The 15,153-nt window shown below is 43.7% G+C and overlaps 1 protein-coding gene across 5 annotated transcripts in view; it reads left to right on the top strand.

Annotated features, from left to right (window-relative positions):
* Window positions 1–15,153, top strand: part of BCAR3 (BCAR3 adaptor protein, NSP family member) — a 123,705-nt gene that overhangs the window by 100,505 nt on the left and 8,047 nt on the right. For all 5 annotated transcript variants that reach the window (XM_045028859.1, XM_045028860.1, XM_045028862.1 and 2 more), the window contains 4 exons: window positions 4,457–4,585; window positions 5,848–6,290; window positions 8,331–8,431; window positions 10,542–11,188. In XM_045028859.1, the coding sequence (XP_044884794.1) occupies window positions 4,457–4,585; window positions 5,848–6,290; window positions 8,331–8,431; window positions 10,542–11,188 (1,320 nt within the window). The remainder of the gene's footprint in view (window positions 1–4,456; window positions 4,586–5,847; window positions 6,291–8,330; window positions 8,432–10,541; window positions 11,189–15,153) is intronic.

Raw genomic sequence — 15,153 nt, 5'->3', positions numbered from 1 at the left:
AGACTTTTATCACCCACTCCATCTCTCTGCAAATGCATGATAGAAGCAGCGCTCCATTCAAACCTCTTTATTGTTTGTTATTATTAGATAACTGCTGACAGTGTTTGTCTCTGTCCAAGACCCAAAATTAAGACAAAAGCTGCTCGATTTACAAAAAAAAAAAAAAAAAAATTAAGAAAAATGAGTCTAAAATATGGTTTATTTGCTGCTGCTCTTTAAGTACAAACACCATAGTTCTATAAATAGATTTGGGCGAGTGGTAGTACTGTCCGTAGGCTGCCCCTGTTGTGGTAGGTGCTGTACAGATGCATAGGAAAACTCAGTCCCTCCCCTGAAGAGTTTACAGTCTATTCTAGGTTCCAGTTTGTTGAGAGTTTAAAAGGCTGATCGTGAATTTTAACTATTTGGTTAAGTTGGATTCCTTTCACAAGAAATCTTTTTCTTATGATGATGCTAGAAGTAACTTGATGAGCACACTGTTTCATTACTTTCATTTTAAATTTAGTGAATAATCCAGTTACCCACTATTTATTTCCTGTGTTATATTAAATATATTCCTGTATCCTGATTGGAACAGCTGTGGTAGATAACGCAGCCTCCATTTGTAAGATAAAAGTTAGTTGTCAGCATTGTTCACTATGAATGAAATTCACTCTTGAGCTGAAGGTCTGGCATCTTTCATCCTGATTGGTCCTGTGGCATGTCACAAAGTCATATTCCATTATATAATAATAGCGTCACCTACCACTGAAATGCACTCCTTTCTAGAGTGACTCTTGATTAATAATATAACTATTGCTTTTTTATATCCAGAAAATTTTCAGGAAGCAATAGATTGCATCAAAACTCTTCATTTAGGAGCTACAATCCATGAACAAGTACACTACAGAAACACTGTCTGATAAATGTGTTCCATCTAACACAGTAGATGTATATACAAGATATTTAGAATTACATTTGTGCACTGAGTTATTTTGATTTGGGCTAGTATTTTAAAAAGTGCCTATGGGAATTTAAGTGCCCAACGTCTATCCACTTAAAATGGGAATTGGGCAGCTAACTCCCTTAATTAATTTGTACACTAACTTCCCTAAGTAACTGCAAAGATATAATTGGCATGAAGTTGTCATGCAGATGCAACAGTTCACCTCTTTAGTCCATACAAATGCTATAATTGTATCTCATTTAGTTTAACCCATTTACTTTAGGATAATATTTTTAATCTTTCACACTTTCCCTTGTATTTAAAGATCACTGGGCAGCTATGTGATGAGGGTGCTGGAGCTGAGTCCTGTGGCTCTGGATACCCACTCATGCGCAGAAACTCACATGCACCACATGGGAGAGTGAAACAGCTGTGGAGGGCTGAAGTAGCAGCTGCAAAAGTGGCTTGGTTAGTGCTCCACAGCCGCAGGAAGGACAGCTCAATCCACCCCACCCCCGATGCAATGTTAATTTACTCTGCTTTACTGCAGGGAGGGATGGCTTGGCCTGTTGTTTATATCTATGCCCCCGTTTTTCTAAATTATGCAGTGCATGTGGGAGGAATCTTACACCGAGTGCTTGGCCCAATTAGCTGAGCCAGGCACCAAACAGAGGTATTGTGTGGGATGGGGAGACTACAAATCCTCTCCCCTACAGGCTGCAAAGCAATCAGGGAGCTGATTTGTGGAGACTCCTCTACTTCAATGGCAAGAGTCCTTGTCGCAGCCATTTGCATGATTCTTTCAGCACCCAAGCTGTGGCCTTCTGTGCCCTCCCATCACTGCATGCTGCTATGCAGGGAGCTCCCTGTATAGGATATACACCCAACCCCCCAAATCCTGCCCGATCCCTGAAGCAGAATGGCATCCTGGCTGCTGGAGAAGGAGCAGGACTTGTCCCTTCTTACACAACACGAGGATCCCTGTTAACCACGTTTACCTGTGTAAACAGCATGGTAACATGGCTGACAAACAAAATTGGCTGGGGGTGTAAAGTGCTACTATAGTGCTTCATTGACCTCAACTGTATAAACTAAACCTTCAACTATTGATTGTCTAAAGAGGCACATAGTTTTTCCTTGGAAGAGATAGGAAGAAAATTCATCTTAGAATGAATCTGTTTAAATGATGTGGGCAGTGGAACGCTCACCTCGCCTGACATTTTTCCATCACCAATATGCTCTCTAACAAATGGTTGTAACTTGGTCTATTCCAGACTGCACCAAGGTTTGTTGATGAATGCGCAAAACACACAACATCTGCTCTCCATTATATGCTGAAAGGATGCAAGGATGGAAACTCTAGAGAGCACAGTGTTCATAGAGAGACTGTGATCAGTGGGTGAACAGCAGTGTTCTCCAGTCTTTTTATAAACACTGCATAAACTGTACCATTCAATCAAAATGTCCTGGGAAAGGACTCGGGGGGCCTTGGGTCCCATCCAAATAACTTTTTAAAACAAACAAACAAACAAAAAGGTATGGCCATGGAGGGCGGGAATTTCTGTGGTTATTGTTTCATGGTAACCTACCTCCTACCAGGGGCATAACATTCTGTGTCACTTTAGCCCTGGCTTTTTTTATTTTGGAGGTAACCTATTTCTCTCTCCAGGATCAATGAAGCATCATGTTGGCTTCCACAAATAACTGAATCCCATTAAAATATTTGATAGTTGAACATCTGGGGCTTTTTGTAGGAATTTCAGCAACATCAAATGTAGGGTTTAAATCACACGCCTTTTGGAGAAAGTTAGAATGTCCAAAGAACTTCTCCCCTTTGAGAACTTATGAAAAATTGGACAACAGTATCTTTATTGTTTCTCTGGAGAAGAAGCCACAGCCTTCATGGATCACCGAAGTCACAGTTAGGGTGACCAGATCACAACAATAAAATATCAGGACACATTGGGGTGCCGTCGGCCTCGGCCACAGTCCGGCCCCGCTCCTCCCAGGCTCTGCCCCCACTCTGCCCCAGGTCCCGCCACCTCCCTGCTCAGCCCCCCCTGTCACTGCACCCTTCCTCATCCCCTGGCCTGCCACTGGCTTGCTGTGTCCCTCTTCAGTCCCCCACCCACCGCTCAACACCTCCTCACTCCCCTGCCAGAACCCCCATGCCTGCCCCGAGAACCCCTGCTCACTGCTGGCTTGCCACTTACCTCCTCACTCCCCCGCTAGCCCCCCCGTCCGCTGCTGGCTCCCCACTAGCCCCCCAACCCGCCGCTGGCTCCCTGCTGGCCACCTCACTCCCCCGCTAGCCCCCCCACCTGCCGCTGGCTCCCCGCTCGCCTCACACACACACACCCTGGCTCGCCGCTCGCCTCCTCACTCCCCCCCCACACTGGCTCGCCGCTCGCCTCCTCACCCCCACCGCCACTGGCTCGCCGCTCGCCTCTTCACCCCTCCCGCCCGTCGCTGGCTTGCCGCTGGCCGCCTCACACCCCCCCTCGCCGCTGGCTCACCACTTGCCTCCTCCCCCCCCACCCCCGGCTCGCCACTCGCCTCCTCACCCCGCCGCTGGCCTCTTCACTCCCCTTCCCACCACTCGCCTACTCACCCCTCCCGCTCACCTCCTTATTTGAATATCGGGACAAATGGGGTCCTGATCATACATCGATTGGGATGCAGGACAAAGGGTTAAATATCGGAACAATCCCAATTTTATTGGGGCATCTGGTCACCCTAGTCACTCTCCAGAGAAGGACTAAGGACCCCATATGGAAGTGGTACATCATTTGGGAATAGAGGGACATGGCAATCCCTTGAATATCCTGTGCTTCCTGAAAGGGGGAGAAATCCCACAGAAGATCTTATGGTTGATATATTACAGAGGTGGAAGAATCCCCCAGAAGACCTTACACATTGTAGGGGGGTGCCCTAATGGGAACTAAGATTTTTGCTCTCTTCAAGAAGGAATAAGGAGAATTGCCTGAAGTTGCAGGGTTCAATGAGTCTGTACTTCTACTTAGAATTAAGTGTTTGAAGGGAAAATTGCCTTTAATAAGGCAGATATTTCACATGCAGCGTAAATACTGAATTGTGCGCTCTGTATCCGCCCTGGTAGTTTAGGATATTCTCTCTGAGAATGGGGCAAAAGAACAAAGTTCAGACCTGAATTAAACTCCAAAGTCTTGGGGTGGCGGCTTTGGACCCATCTCTGCTGCTTATCGTCCATGGAATTCTTACTGGTCAGATGCAATTATTGAAGTGGCTCGGTAGGTGCATGTTACCTCTTGATGCACAGATGGGCCATTTATTATGCACTCAGTACAGTGTGTCGTCATTACGCACCTTCTCACCTGACACTAGTTTTTGTAAATACAGATTAGAGATCAAAGGCAAGTCAGCTTTTTAAAGGTAGCACCCGGGTTCCAGTGGCTATTGCAGAGTGTGTGACACATGGGATGAAAGTTTTGAGTGATATAAAATGTTAATCACTAACCCTGGCAGAGTCAAACCTTTTAATCTTTATTGCAGTTTTCTAAGGAGAGGCAGGTTATGGATAACACCCCGGAAAAACTGAAGAAAGAGTTAGAGGAAGAGCTGCTGTTGAGCAGCGAAGACTTACGTAGCCATGCTTGGTACCATGGACGCATTCCTCGGCAGGTATGTCCCTCCTGGGTCTTCCCTTCACAGACAAAGCTGTGGGCTTTCATATACAGACACAGACAGGTCAACACTGGAGTGTCACATACAGTCTGCATGAGGTCACCAATTCAATAGAAACAGAATGCCTTCCAGTGTGAGAGAAGAGCGGTGTCTGATATTGTTTACTTAATATGCCTTGGTGAGAAATGAGACTGAGGGAAGAAATCCATTGTTTCTTATACTTTAACAAACAAAAAAAATCATCCAATGAGGAAAGGTAAGAATACTCCTCTGTGATATAGACAAGAGCTACACTCTGTCCTCTAAAAATTGTTGTTCAGCTGCTGGCCTGAATTTAAATTAGTATGATTATCCAGAATTGAAAAATGTTCCAATCTTCTATCTTTCTTGAGTTTGAAATTATAAAAGAGCATACTAGTAGTAATAGTAGTAATAATAATTAATAGTTATTTGGAGTCGCTATCTTTTTATTTTGGTCTTCTACACCAAAAACATCACGGGCTCCCCCTGCTGGCTCATCGTCAACATGCACCTGGCAAACACTGTTCTTGCAGTTATGAGCTTTCCTGGGGCCATCAGCAGATGCTGAAAATCAGGGAGAGCAGTCAGAAGCAGGCAGCTCTGTGGTTTGAAAATTAATGTTTGTCAAGTGGGAAGGACCAGCTTGGTTCAGAAAGAAGCAGGGTTTTTTCAGCTTTTATGTGCATACTGCAAAACAGAGAAGAATATGTGAAACCCATTTTAAGAATAGCTCTTTGTCTCTCTTGAAGTAACTGGAAGTAATAACTAAAAGACAAATTCTGGTTGCCTGCAACAATGTCCTCTAAAATTGTGTGTGTGTGTGTGTGTGTGTGTGTGATATCAAAAGTTGTGTTATGTACTCCAGTATTCTGAGTAAATTAATTCCCCTTCGCAGATGAGTTTCTTTTGACAAATTGGGGAAGTATGCACACAAACATGTGACCCTCATTCTCTGGCCCTGTCCTAGAAGGTCCTCACAGACTCCTCTTGTAGAAAGTTTGTGGAATGGCCTCTGGATTTTAGAAGGAGCTCGAATTAGAGAGGGCAACATTCTGCCCCACGCTTTTACTTCATCCTGTCTTTTCTGGTTTTAAACCTGTGCTCACAGAGCAGCCAGAATTGGGCCCTACATTTAGGATTAAATAACAGGACTCTAGTGATGTGATACTAGCCCAGGCTGAGTATTCCCCTTCTAACTCTGAATGTGGGTTTTTTGTTTTGTATGTTTTCTCTCTAAGGTGGCAGAAAGCCTAGTTCAGAGAGATGGAGATTTCCTGATTAGGGATTCTCTCTCCAGTCCTGGAAACTTTGTTCTTACCTGTCAGTGGAAAAACATCTCTCAACATTTCAAAATCCACAGAACAGTCCTCAGACTCAATGAAGCCTACTGCCGCGTTCAGTATCAGTTCGAACTTGAAAGTTTCGACAGCATCCCTGGGTTAGTGAGATGTTATGTGGGGAATCGCAGGCCAATATCAAAGCAGAGTGGAGCAATTATTTTTCAGCCTATCAACAGGACCGTGCCACTGAGGTGTCTAGAGGAAAAGTACGGAGTATCTCCTGTTCGACAAAGAGAATGCAATATCACTGAAGGAAAAACAGAGACTGCAAAAAGGCTGAGCCTCAGTATATATGGTGTGCAGTCCCAGGAGCACAGCTTATCCAAAGGAAATCTTTTAAGGTACTTTTCTCTTATTCCACCATCTTCCATAAAGGGGAGTCAAGAACCCAATCCTGCTCCCACTGAAGTCAATGGGAGTTTTGTCCTCCTACTGTCAAGGGGAAAGAATCAGGCCTCACAATCTCCTTTAATAACTCATTTTTAAGGGCCTGATCCAAAGCCCAGTGAAGTCAGTAAAAAGACTCCCACTGACTCCAGTGAGCTTTGGCTCAGGCTATAGAGGACTAACAGCTGTAATAAAGAGCTTTAAGGTAACTGTCTTCAATTATATTAATGTAAAGCACAGAGATTACTGATGCCATTTGAATATGGCAGCAGCCCAGCTAAGTACAGATATTCTAACAAGCTAGATGAATGGTGTAATCAGATTTTGAAAAAACATGATTTGGGGTTTTTGCAGTGAGATCCGTTTCCTCAGCGAGATGGTGTTTGGGCTCTGCAGCGCTGGTTCCTTTCACTCACACTGGTGTGAATCAGGAGCCTCTCCACCGAAGTCAATGGTGTCAAACCAGAGTGAGTGAAATTGGTCTAGTCTCTGTAAATACAATAATGGTGCAGTAGCTTAGAAATAATAAAAATGCTAAACTTAAATTGAAGATTAAAAAAAGTAAAAGGTTTGTTGTTACTCTCAAGTTGAGCCCTTTTTCTTTTGCTGCTGTGAAGAAAATGCCACCAGTGGGTTAAGATAGTTAAAAAAAGAAAGTGAGATGGACTAAAATAAAGTGCACTAATAAAGCTGACTGTTTGGAAGGAGACAGCCGATGGATTGTAGTTCTTCATTACTGCCCAATTCAGGTGTTGTATTGAAAAAGTCTTAGCATGCCAACAAAGAGGGAACCAAACTGCTCTAGCAACCTTCTGACTATAAAAATTCCAAATCATTGTCTGAGATTCTCGCCTGGATCCTGGAATCTGATCTACTCAGCTGGACCCCTATGCCTCTATGGATCCACCTGACTTGAATGGGACTCTGGGGGAGGAGGGGCTAGCCCATGAGGTGTCGCAGCGAAGTCAGTGGGACTTCAGACTGATGCAGAGGTGTGTCTGTGCAGCAATGGGGTTGGGCTGCTAATGGTGTCTGTTCTTGAACTTAGAAATGCAGTCGGTAGACGCTGTTAATGCTTTTTATGAAAACTGAATGTTAGCTGAACAAGTCGTTCATCCAAAGCCTGTAAATAACTATTCTGCATCTGATTTTCCTGCGTGCGTCAACCAAAGCATGTCCTTAATTACTCTCCTGTGGCTGAACCAGGGCAGAAATGGAAGGGCTGCTTTCTTTTCTGTTAGCGCAGTGATACTCAGATTGAGGCTCGCGAACCGCGAGAGGCTCTTTAATGTGTCTCCTGCAGCTGTTTGCGGCACATGATATTAAAACAGTGGCGTGATTTAATTATTAACTAATCAGGATGCTTTTACTATGTTATTAACCAATTGAAGTTGATAAAACAATAATAATACTTGGTCAGCCATTTTGCTGTGAGAATAAACTAAATATTTCTCCTGTCATATTGTTTAAATCTGAATATATAGTTCTATAGTAAATGAAACAAATAATTCAAACTACTGTGGCTCTTTTGTTGATCGATAATTTGGCTCCTGAACCACCGAGGTCTGAGTATCACTGTGTTAGAGAATGGGTTCTTAACCTGAGGGTTGTGACACACACTCCAACCAGGGGACATAATCCTCCTCCCTTTCTTTATGTCTCGGAGAAAAGGAGTCACAAATCTTTCCTCTGCTGTAAGAGGGTTTCACAGCATGCAAAAGGTTGAGAATAAAGCATTAATTTCTGCCCTGCCAAGTTGTATGATTGCAGACCTATTACCATGTTGCACAAAGCAATACCTCTCAGTACTGAATGCTCAGAGCCATAAGGCCCCTTTGGGCTGCTCTGGCAGCATAAGGGACCCTTTAAGCTGCTGTAAGTGGGAAGCTGAGGACTTCCCTTAGTTCTGGCACAACTGAAGATTGGGCCTGTATATTAAGTGTGCTACTGCACTTTAATGATATATTGTTGTGTTGTCTTTTTTCCCCCCTCAGAAACAAAGAAAAAAGTGGTAGCCAGCCAGCTAGTTTGGATCACGTCCAGGAGAAGAGATTCCCCCTAAAGGCTCACCAGTCAGAAAGCTACCTGCCAATAGGTATGTCTGTAGGCAGATTTCTAATAACTCCTTAGAAGATGCATGCCAGCAGGCAGTCAGCCCTCTATCCTGTCTTCAGGTTACATTTTAATATGCTAGAGATTTTGAGAGACTGGAGCCCACATGAAATTCACGGTCTCAGGTGTGAGGGTACTGAATACAGTTAGCATCTGATGACTGTTCAGTGGCCCATGGAAATGGAGTTGTTAGGCTCATTATAGTTACTCGACCAAGTACTTTATTTCGAAGGCACCTATCAGCTTGGTATGGCACCCTAGTGATCACGTTTACACATCAGAAAAATGATTATTATGATTGGCACTATAGGTCCATTTCTTGGCAGTGTCACCATCTCAACCCTAGAGTTTTACAAGACTCTCAACAGTTTCACTGATACCATCCTGACCATAGCTTCTTGAGCAGCTGCGGTAAACCTGATGCAATTTTGTACGTTTTGCTGCTATTACTCAGGTAATGCAGCTAATGCAGAATCAGTACTCTGCTATTTTTCACCACTTGTTACTGCTGGTGGTTAGGGAAGAGGAAGTGGGGCAGCTGTACACTCTGTTCCTCTTATCCTCCTTTGATCTTCCTCTCTCTGCTTATATCACAATTCTGCTGGGCTGCCCCATGTAACTTTCCTGAGTGGCAGCAGTATGAAATTTACAAGAATGTGGTCAGTTTCATTTGCATTACCCTACTGATAGAAGACTTACTAGCACTTGCACAATTGCCAGAGAAATTTTGCTTACCTTCCCATCCTCCCCCCGCCCCTCCCCATTCTCCAAGCTACACCCAGAGAGGAAAATTGCAAGGGAACCTCCTTATATGCCAAACAGGAGCACCGTGTGAGGAAGCTTGCACTGAGGTTGTGAGTAGCCCTATGGATAAATTCTGGCCTTTGGTTTCCAAGGCTGTCAATCTTGAATTTTTCTAGAGCACTAAATCTATTTGAAAAATAAAATAAAATGGGTGTTGTGGATTTTAAACTGATTTCTAAAGGCAGGAGTTCTCAAACATTTCTGTGGTGTGGTCCACACCTTAATAGAGAGATTGTCTAGTCATGAGCATCTCTCCTTCCACCGTACTCCCAGACATAATTGCACAAACTGCCTTCCCTCCCATTTGCAAATTGGATGAATGGCTTTCCTCCCATTCATGATTGCAACAACATTTATGTAGTAACTATTGCAATTACCCTGAAAAGTAAAATTAGGAAAGTGTTTCATGTGTGATTTATATTATGATGGCGGCCAGAGGCTCCAATCAGGAGCAAGGCCCCTAGACACCATACAGACATATAGTAGGAGACAGTCCCTCCTGTGGAGACCTTACAGTCTGGAGGTCTTTAATGCAATGCAGCAGCTGGTAATGAGAAGTAAGAGCAGCATGATGTGATCAGTCAGCTCTCTGCAGACAACCAGTAAGTGCTCCGTGGGCCACAGTTTGGGAACTTCTGTCTTAAGAATCTGCCAGCCCTCAACTGATGTCAAAGGGATGTTTGCCTGTGTGCTAACTGCAGGATGGGGCCTATGTGTGTAAATATTACAGTGCACACACACTCCCCCACATCTGAGTCAACTGTCTTCTAGGGATACAGAATTAGAATCCCTGAAGTTCATTCTTTTCATACCTCACTACATGCCCAGACTCCACTTTAAGGAAGTTTTTCTTTCATTTCAAAACTTGTCATTCTTAAAAATGACTCACAGGCCTTGTGTGGTGCAGCTATAAGATTCCATTTTTATTTGGCAGATCAAGTTACAAACTCACTCCTATTCCAAGCCAGGAGTTTCCAGCTCTGACTGTACAGCCTTTGTGTGCTGTGGGATGTGGGTTATTGTCAGTGTTACCACAGGGTGACATTACAGCCCAGCTGCTCTCTGTAGTTGGGATTTTGTGAGGAGAATTTGCTTGGTAGCTCATCTCTTAAAATATACATCTTAAACAGTGTTTGACAATGAAGAATTTACATGATCTGAAACACTTCCCCCAGTAAACAACAACAGCAACAAAAAAAGAACTATAAAGTGTATCTCGGGATTATATGTAGTATTGCCTTAGATGCTATTATTACATCATAAAAAATGATTCTGTTCTTCACCTACAGGTTCGAGGCATCCATCTCAGCTACCCGAAGTAGATACAAGCCCGTGTTCAAATTCCCCTGCATTTAGAACAGGCAGTGAACCTACTCTAAGCCCCACAGTAGTTCAGAAGGTTGCTTCCGAGTCACCAGTAGGAGAAGCTCTTAGAGGATCAGACAGCCAGCTCTGTCCCAAGCCTCCACCTAAACCCAACAAAGTGCCCTTGCTGAGGCAACCTCAGTCTCCTTTAGCTTGTCACAGTTCAGAGAGACACTACTGTGAATTAAACCCTGCCACTTCCATAGACTGTGGAGCAATACAGCAATCTCTGTCTCCGAAAAGCAGCTATGTGGAGCATCTGATAGCTAAAGAGAATGGATTGCTCTCATTCAGGAACTCTGAAACAAGTTCTCTGATCCATGAAGATGATGCCTTACAGAGCTCAATGGATCCATTAGCAGCTTGGACTGAGATGACTGAAGAGGGCAGCATGTTTGTAGCACCTGTTCTTGAGACAGTCTCCAGTTTTAAACCAAATGATTTTGAATCCAAACTCCTCCCTCCTGAAAACAAGCCACTTGAAACACCAATGTTAAAAAGAGTTAAGGAGCTATTCACCAACAGTAATCCAAAGATTATTGCCCGGCATATGCTTAGAATGGACTGCAAGGTAATTTTTTTTATTATTATTTGGTTTAATAATTGTAAAGGGAAGTAACTTTTCTGCATGTCACTGGATACCCTGCCAGATTAAGCTTTTTTAAAAAAGAGATTTGAAAGAATTAAAGGCGAGATCTGGGACTAAGGTAATGTATGTATTTACTTGGGGGACTTGCAGGGATTTATCAAGGGGTAGGGTTGGAGAAGAGATTTTAGCCTCGAAGGAATGATTACAAATTTGTCTCTGGACCAAAAATCCCTCTTAGTTGTCCCTAATTTTAGACCTATATTTCCCTCCATTCCAGACAAATTTGATGTTCTCTTTATTTGTTGTAGATTTATTTACAGCAGAAATGCTGAATCATGAAACTGAGATTAGGAAAAATGGTATTTATTCCGAAGGAATGAATTCCATATCAGAGAGAGAGAACAGCACACATTGCTCATGTTACTGGAAGGCACTCGGATACCAAAATGGTGGGCATGAGATAAGAACCTGAATAGAATACAATCTGTTTTAGCTTCCTGTCTGAATACTGCTCTTCTAACCCTTGTTTGGGTCTTTGGGCCTTGACAGAATGAGAGGTAGTGAAAGGTGGCTGCAGAGCCTTTAGATGCAGTTCTCTCCTCGCATGCCACTTGTATCCCCTAGTTGCACACCTTGGTAAGCATCAGAAGCGCGCAGATATTTTTACAAGGAGGCAGGTTTGGTTATACTGGCAAATCTTTGAGCAGTGATTCTGGAATCGGCAACATGGAAAAAGGAAGAGAGAAATTCAAGTACAGACAGCCCTTTTTACAGGATAATGATTTTATTTAAAGGGAACATGAAACCCATTTGAATTCTCAGTCATTTGAAGTGGATGGTTGTGAGTGCTGTACCCATTAGAAACACAGTATTTGAGAGAGAGAGAGAGAGTGGCATGTCTCACACTCCTTCCATGTGAACCTGCTTCCAGATCCTCAAAGGTATTTAGGCACCCAATTCCCATTGAAATCAGTAGCAGTGGGTCTAGCATTGACCTGCTAAACCCAGGGTTGTGAGTTCAATCCTTGAGGGGGGCCACTTAGGGAACGGGGGTAAAAAACTGTCTGGGGATTGGTCCTGCTTTGAGCAGGTGGTTGGACTAGATGACCTTCTGAGGTCCCTTCCAACCCTGATAGTCTATGATTCTATGATAATGAAATCCAGGGGAGTTAGGGTATGTCATAATTGCAATGCTTATGATGCAAATGACATGATCTGTGTGTAACCCACACCTCTTCTGGGTGTGTGTTCTGTCCCATCTAGTAGCACTAAGACCACTTACAGAGCAATTAATGAGTCTGCCTTACAGCCTTAGATAAGAGGCAGTTGGTTTTTAGCTCATGTGATAAAGGCTCATGCACTAAGCTCCAGAGGCTCCAGGTTGGATCCCACCGGCCGACGACCGGGATCTGTCAGTATTACATGTGCACAGTTTCAAATAGCGTTTCCTTCTTACTGCCATCAGCTCCATTACACTCCTTTAAACTCTCTATACAATCTATTATATGGTCATTAGAATTGAATGGTTATTGATCAATTCTAAATAATGGTAGCACCAGCCAGCCCACTGCAGAAAGAATAGAAAGGCCTTTCCAGCTCTGCTGCTTCTCGTTAGGAGGGTACTTCCTGTAAAAAGTGCACTGGAAGCCAAAGAAATGGTGCATTGTAGTGATTTCCTAATGGCATATTTGTGCACTCACATGAGGCTATATAGGTGAAATCAGTTAATTCAGTCAGTGATTTGGGAACTATATTAGTGAGAAGTGATATTGTTTCTAATATGTTAAAGAAATGTACATCACCTGCCTAATATCCAGAGAGGGGCCATGGCTCCTCCTGAGGCAGAAATGGATAATGCTGTGACTATCATTTTGTTACAACTCAAAACAAACTCTTCTCTCCAATGTTTGCTGTAAAACTTGCCTCATAAAGCTACAGCATTTGTCTCATCTGCTACTCACTGAGCATGAGGTTTAGAAGAGAGTTGGTCAGTTTTAAAAAAAGATTTGTGTGCTCAGTGCCCTAGCAAGGGCTTTTTCTCCCACCCTGTGGTTTCTAATAACTTACATGGAGAACTGCACAGTTTCTCCAAGACTCATTTAGGAGTTAGGCTGGCGAATGGGACATGTATCTACTGCCAGTCAGAAAAATGAACAAATGGTGCAGCAGTGATTTCAGGTGTATTGAGTAATGACAGGTGAACCTGCCTAACATGGATATCACACTTAAGGTAGAAAACCAGGTTGTGCCAGTTTCCCCAACAAAATGGTACTGCTAGTACTCCCCCAATGCTGGTATGCTTACTATGCATGATTAGCCAGGTAGGGGGTGTGGTTAGCACACCCACCCTGACCACCTGCTGGCATCCACCAGGAGGTGTTGAAGTAGCATACACTGTTTCTTTCTGAGGCAGTGGCACTGGCTGCTTCTAAATATGCCCCCCTAGGCCCTCCTGAGCCCATCTGTCCCTCATACACAGAATGGCTCAGGGAACCTCCACTTAGCAGCTACACTTCTGCACTGCCCTTCCGGAAGAAATGCCAGAATTTGGCTACCTTACAGTCCTAGAATCACAGAAGTATGGGACTAAAAGGGACCTCATCAGGCAGGAACTACTAAACCTAGACCATCCCTGACAGTGTTTGTCCAACTTAAAAATCTACAGTGGTGGGGATTCTACAACCTCCCTTGGAAAACTATTCCGGAGCTTAACTACCCTTATAGTTAGACAGTTTCTCCTAATAGCTAACCTAAATCTCAGTTAATGCAGATTAAGCCCATTACTTCTTGTCCTACCTTCAGTGGACATGGAGAACAATTGTTCACAGTCCTCTTTATAACAGCTCCTAACATATTTGAAGGCTTCTCAGGTCCCCCTCAATCTTCTTTTCTCAAGACTAAACATGTCCAGTTTTTCAAACTTTCCTCATAGGTCATGTTTTCTAAGCCTCTTTAGAAAAGTAATAATCACACTTCTCTAGCCCTTATTTTTTTGAAAGCCCAGTGCAATCTAACTAATCTAGTACCTTTTCTCCTTCTACCGTAGATAATGGCTTTCAATATAATAGCAAAAGTGTGTGTTGACTGAAGTAATTCCCTTAGATGTACCCTAGCTTAGTAGGCAATCTTAGCTGCTGTAATTAGCCTAGCAAACTTAATTAAGACCTCTGCTTCCATAACGGAACATTAAAATACCTATAGCAAATGTGGCTGGAGATGCTTCTTTCTGATGGCTACATTGTGCTTCACTCAGTTTGACCCTTTCAAAGTGCCTATGGATTCTCTTTCAGTCTTGCTTTCCCCCCCGATCCTGTGACCATCGGACTAATTTAGATGCAACCTGAAATGACAACCTGTTCCCTGCCTGTGCTGCTGGGATTGAATGATTGCTATCTGTTTGGAATTGGTTATATACTATTGGCACCACAGAATTCTAAAGTATTACAACAGATTTGCATACAAACAGGGCCAGATTAAAGCCTGCACACTGTAGATTTGTGTGTAGGGCCCAAGCTCCTGAAGTCTGTTTACATCAGAATCTCAGCTTTCATTTAAAAAATAAAGTTTGTAGCCCTCAGAATTGCGAAGGAACACTCAAACATTGACCAGGTGTAACTGAGGTAGTGATGTCTGCGGGTACGTCCACACTACCCGCCAGATATCGATCTATCGGGGATTGATTTCTCATGTCTCATCTAGACGCAATAAATCGATCCCCGAACATGCTCCCGTCGACTCCGGAACTCCTCCAGGGCGAGAGGCAGAAGCGGAGTCGACGGGGGGAGCCACGGCCATTGATTCTGCACTGTGAGGACGGGAGGTAAGTCGATCTAAGATACGTCAACTTCAGCTACGCTATTCTCGTAGCTGAAGTTGTGTATCTTAGATCGATCCTCCCCCCCCCCCCGAGTGTAGACCAGGCCTGCTTGTCTGCAGAAAGCCTGGAA

This window comes from Mauremys mutica, chromosome 8 (genome assembly GCF_020497125.1).
Source record: "Mauremys mutica isolate MM-2020 ecotype Southern chromosome 8, ASM2049712v1, whole genome shotgun sequence".
NCBI lineage: Eukaryota > Metazoa > Chordata > Testudines > Geoemydidae > Mauremys > Mauremys mutica.
Note: the sequence above shows the minus strand (reverse complement) of the source record. Positions and strands in the feature narration are given on the sequence as shown.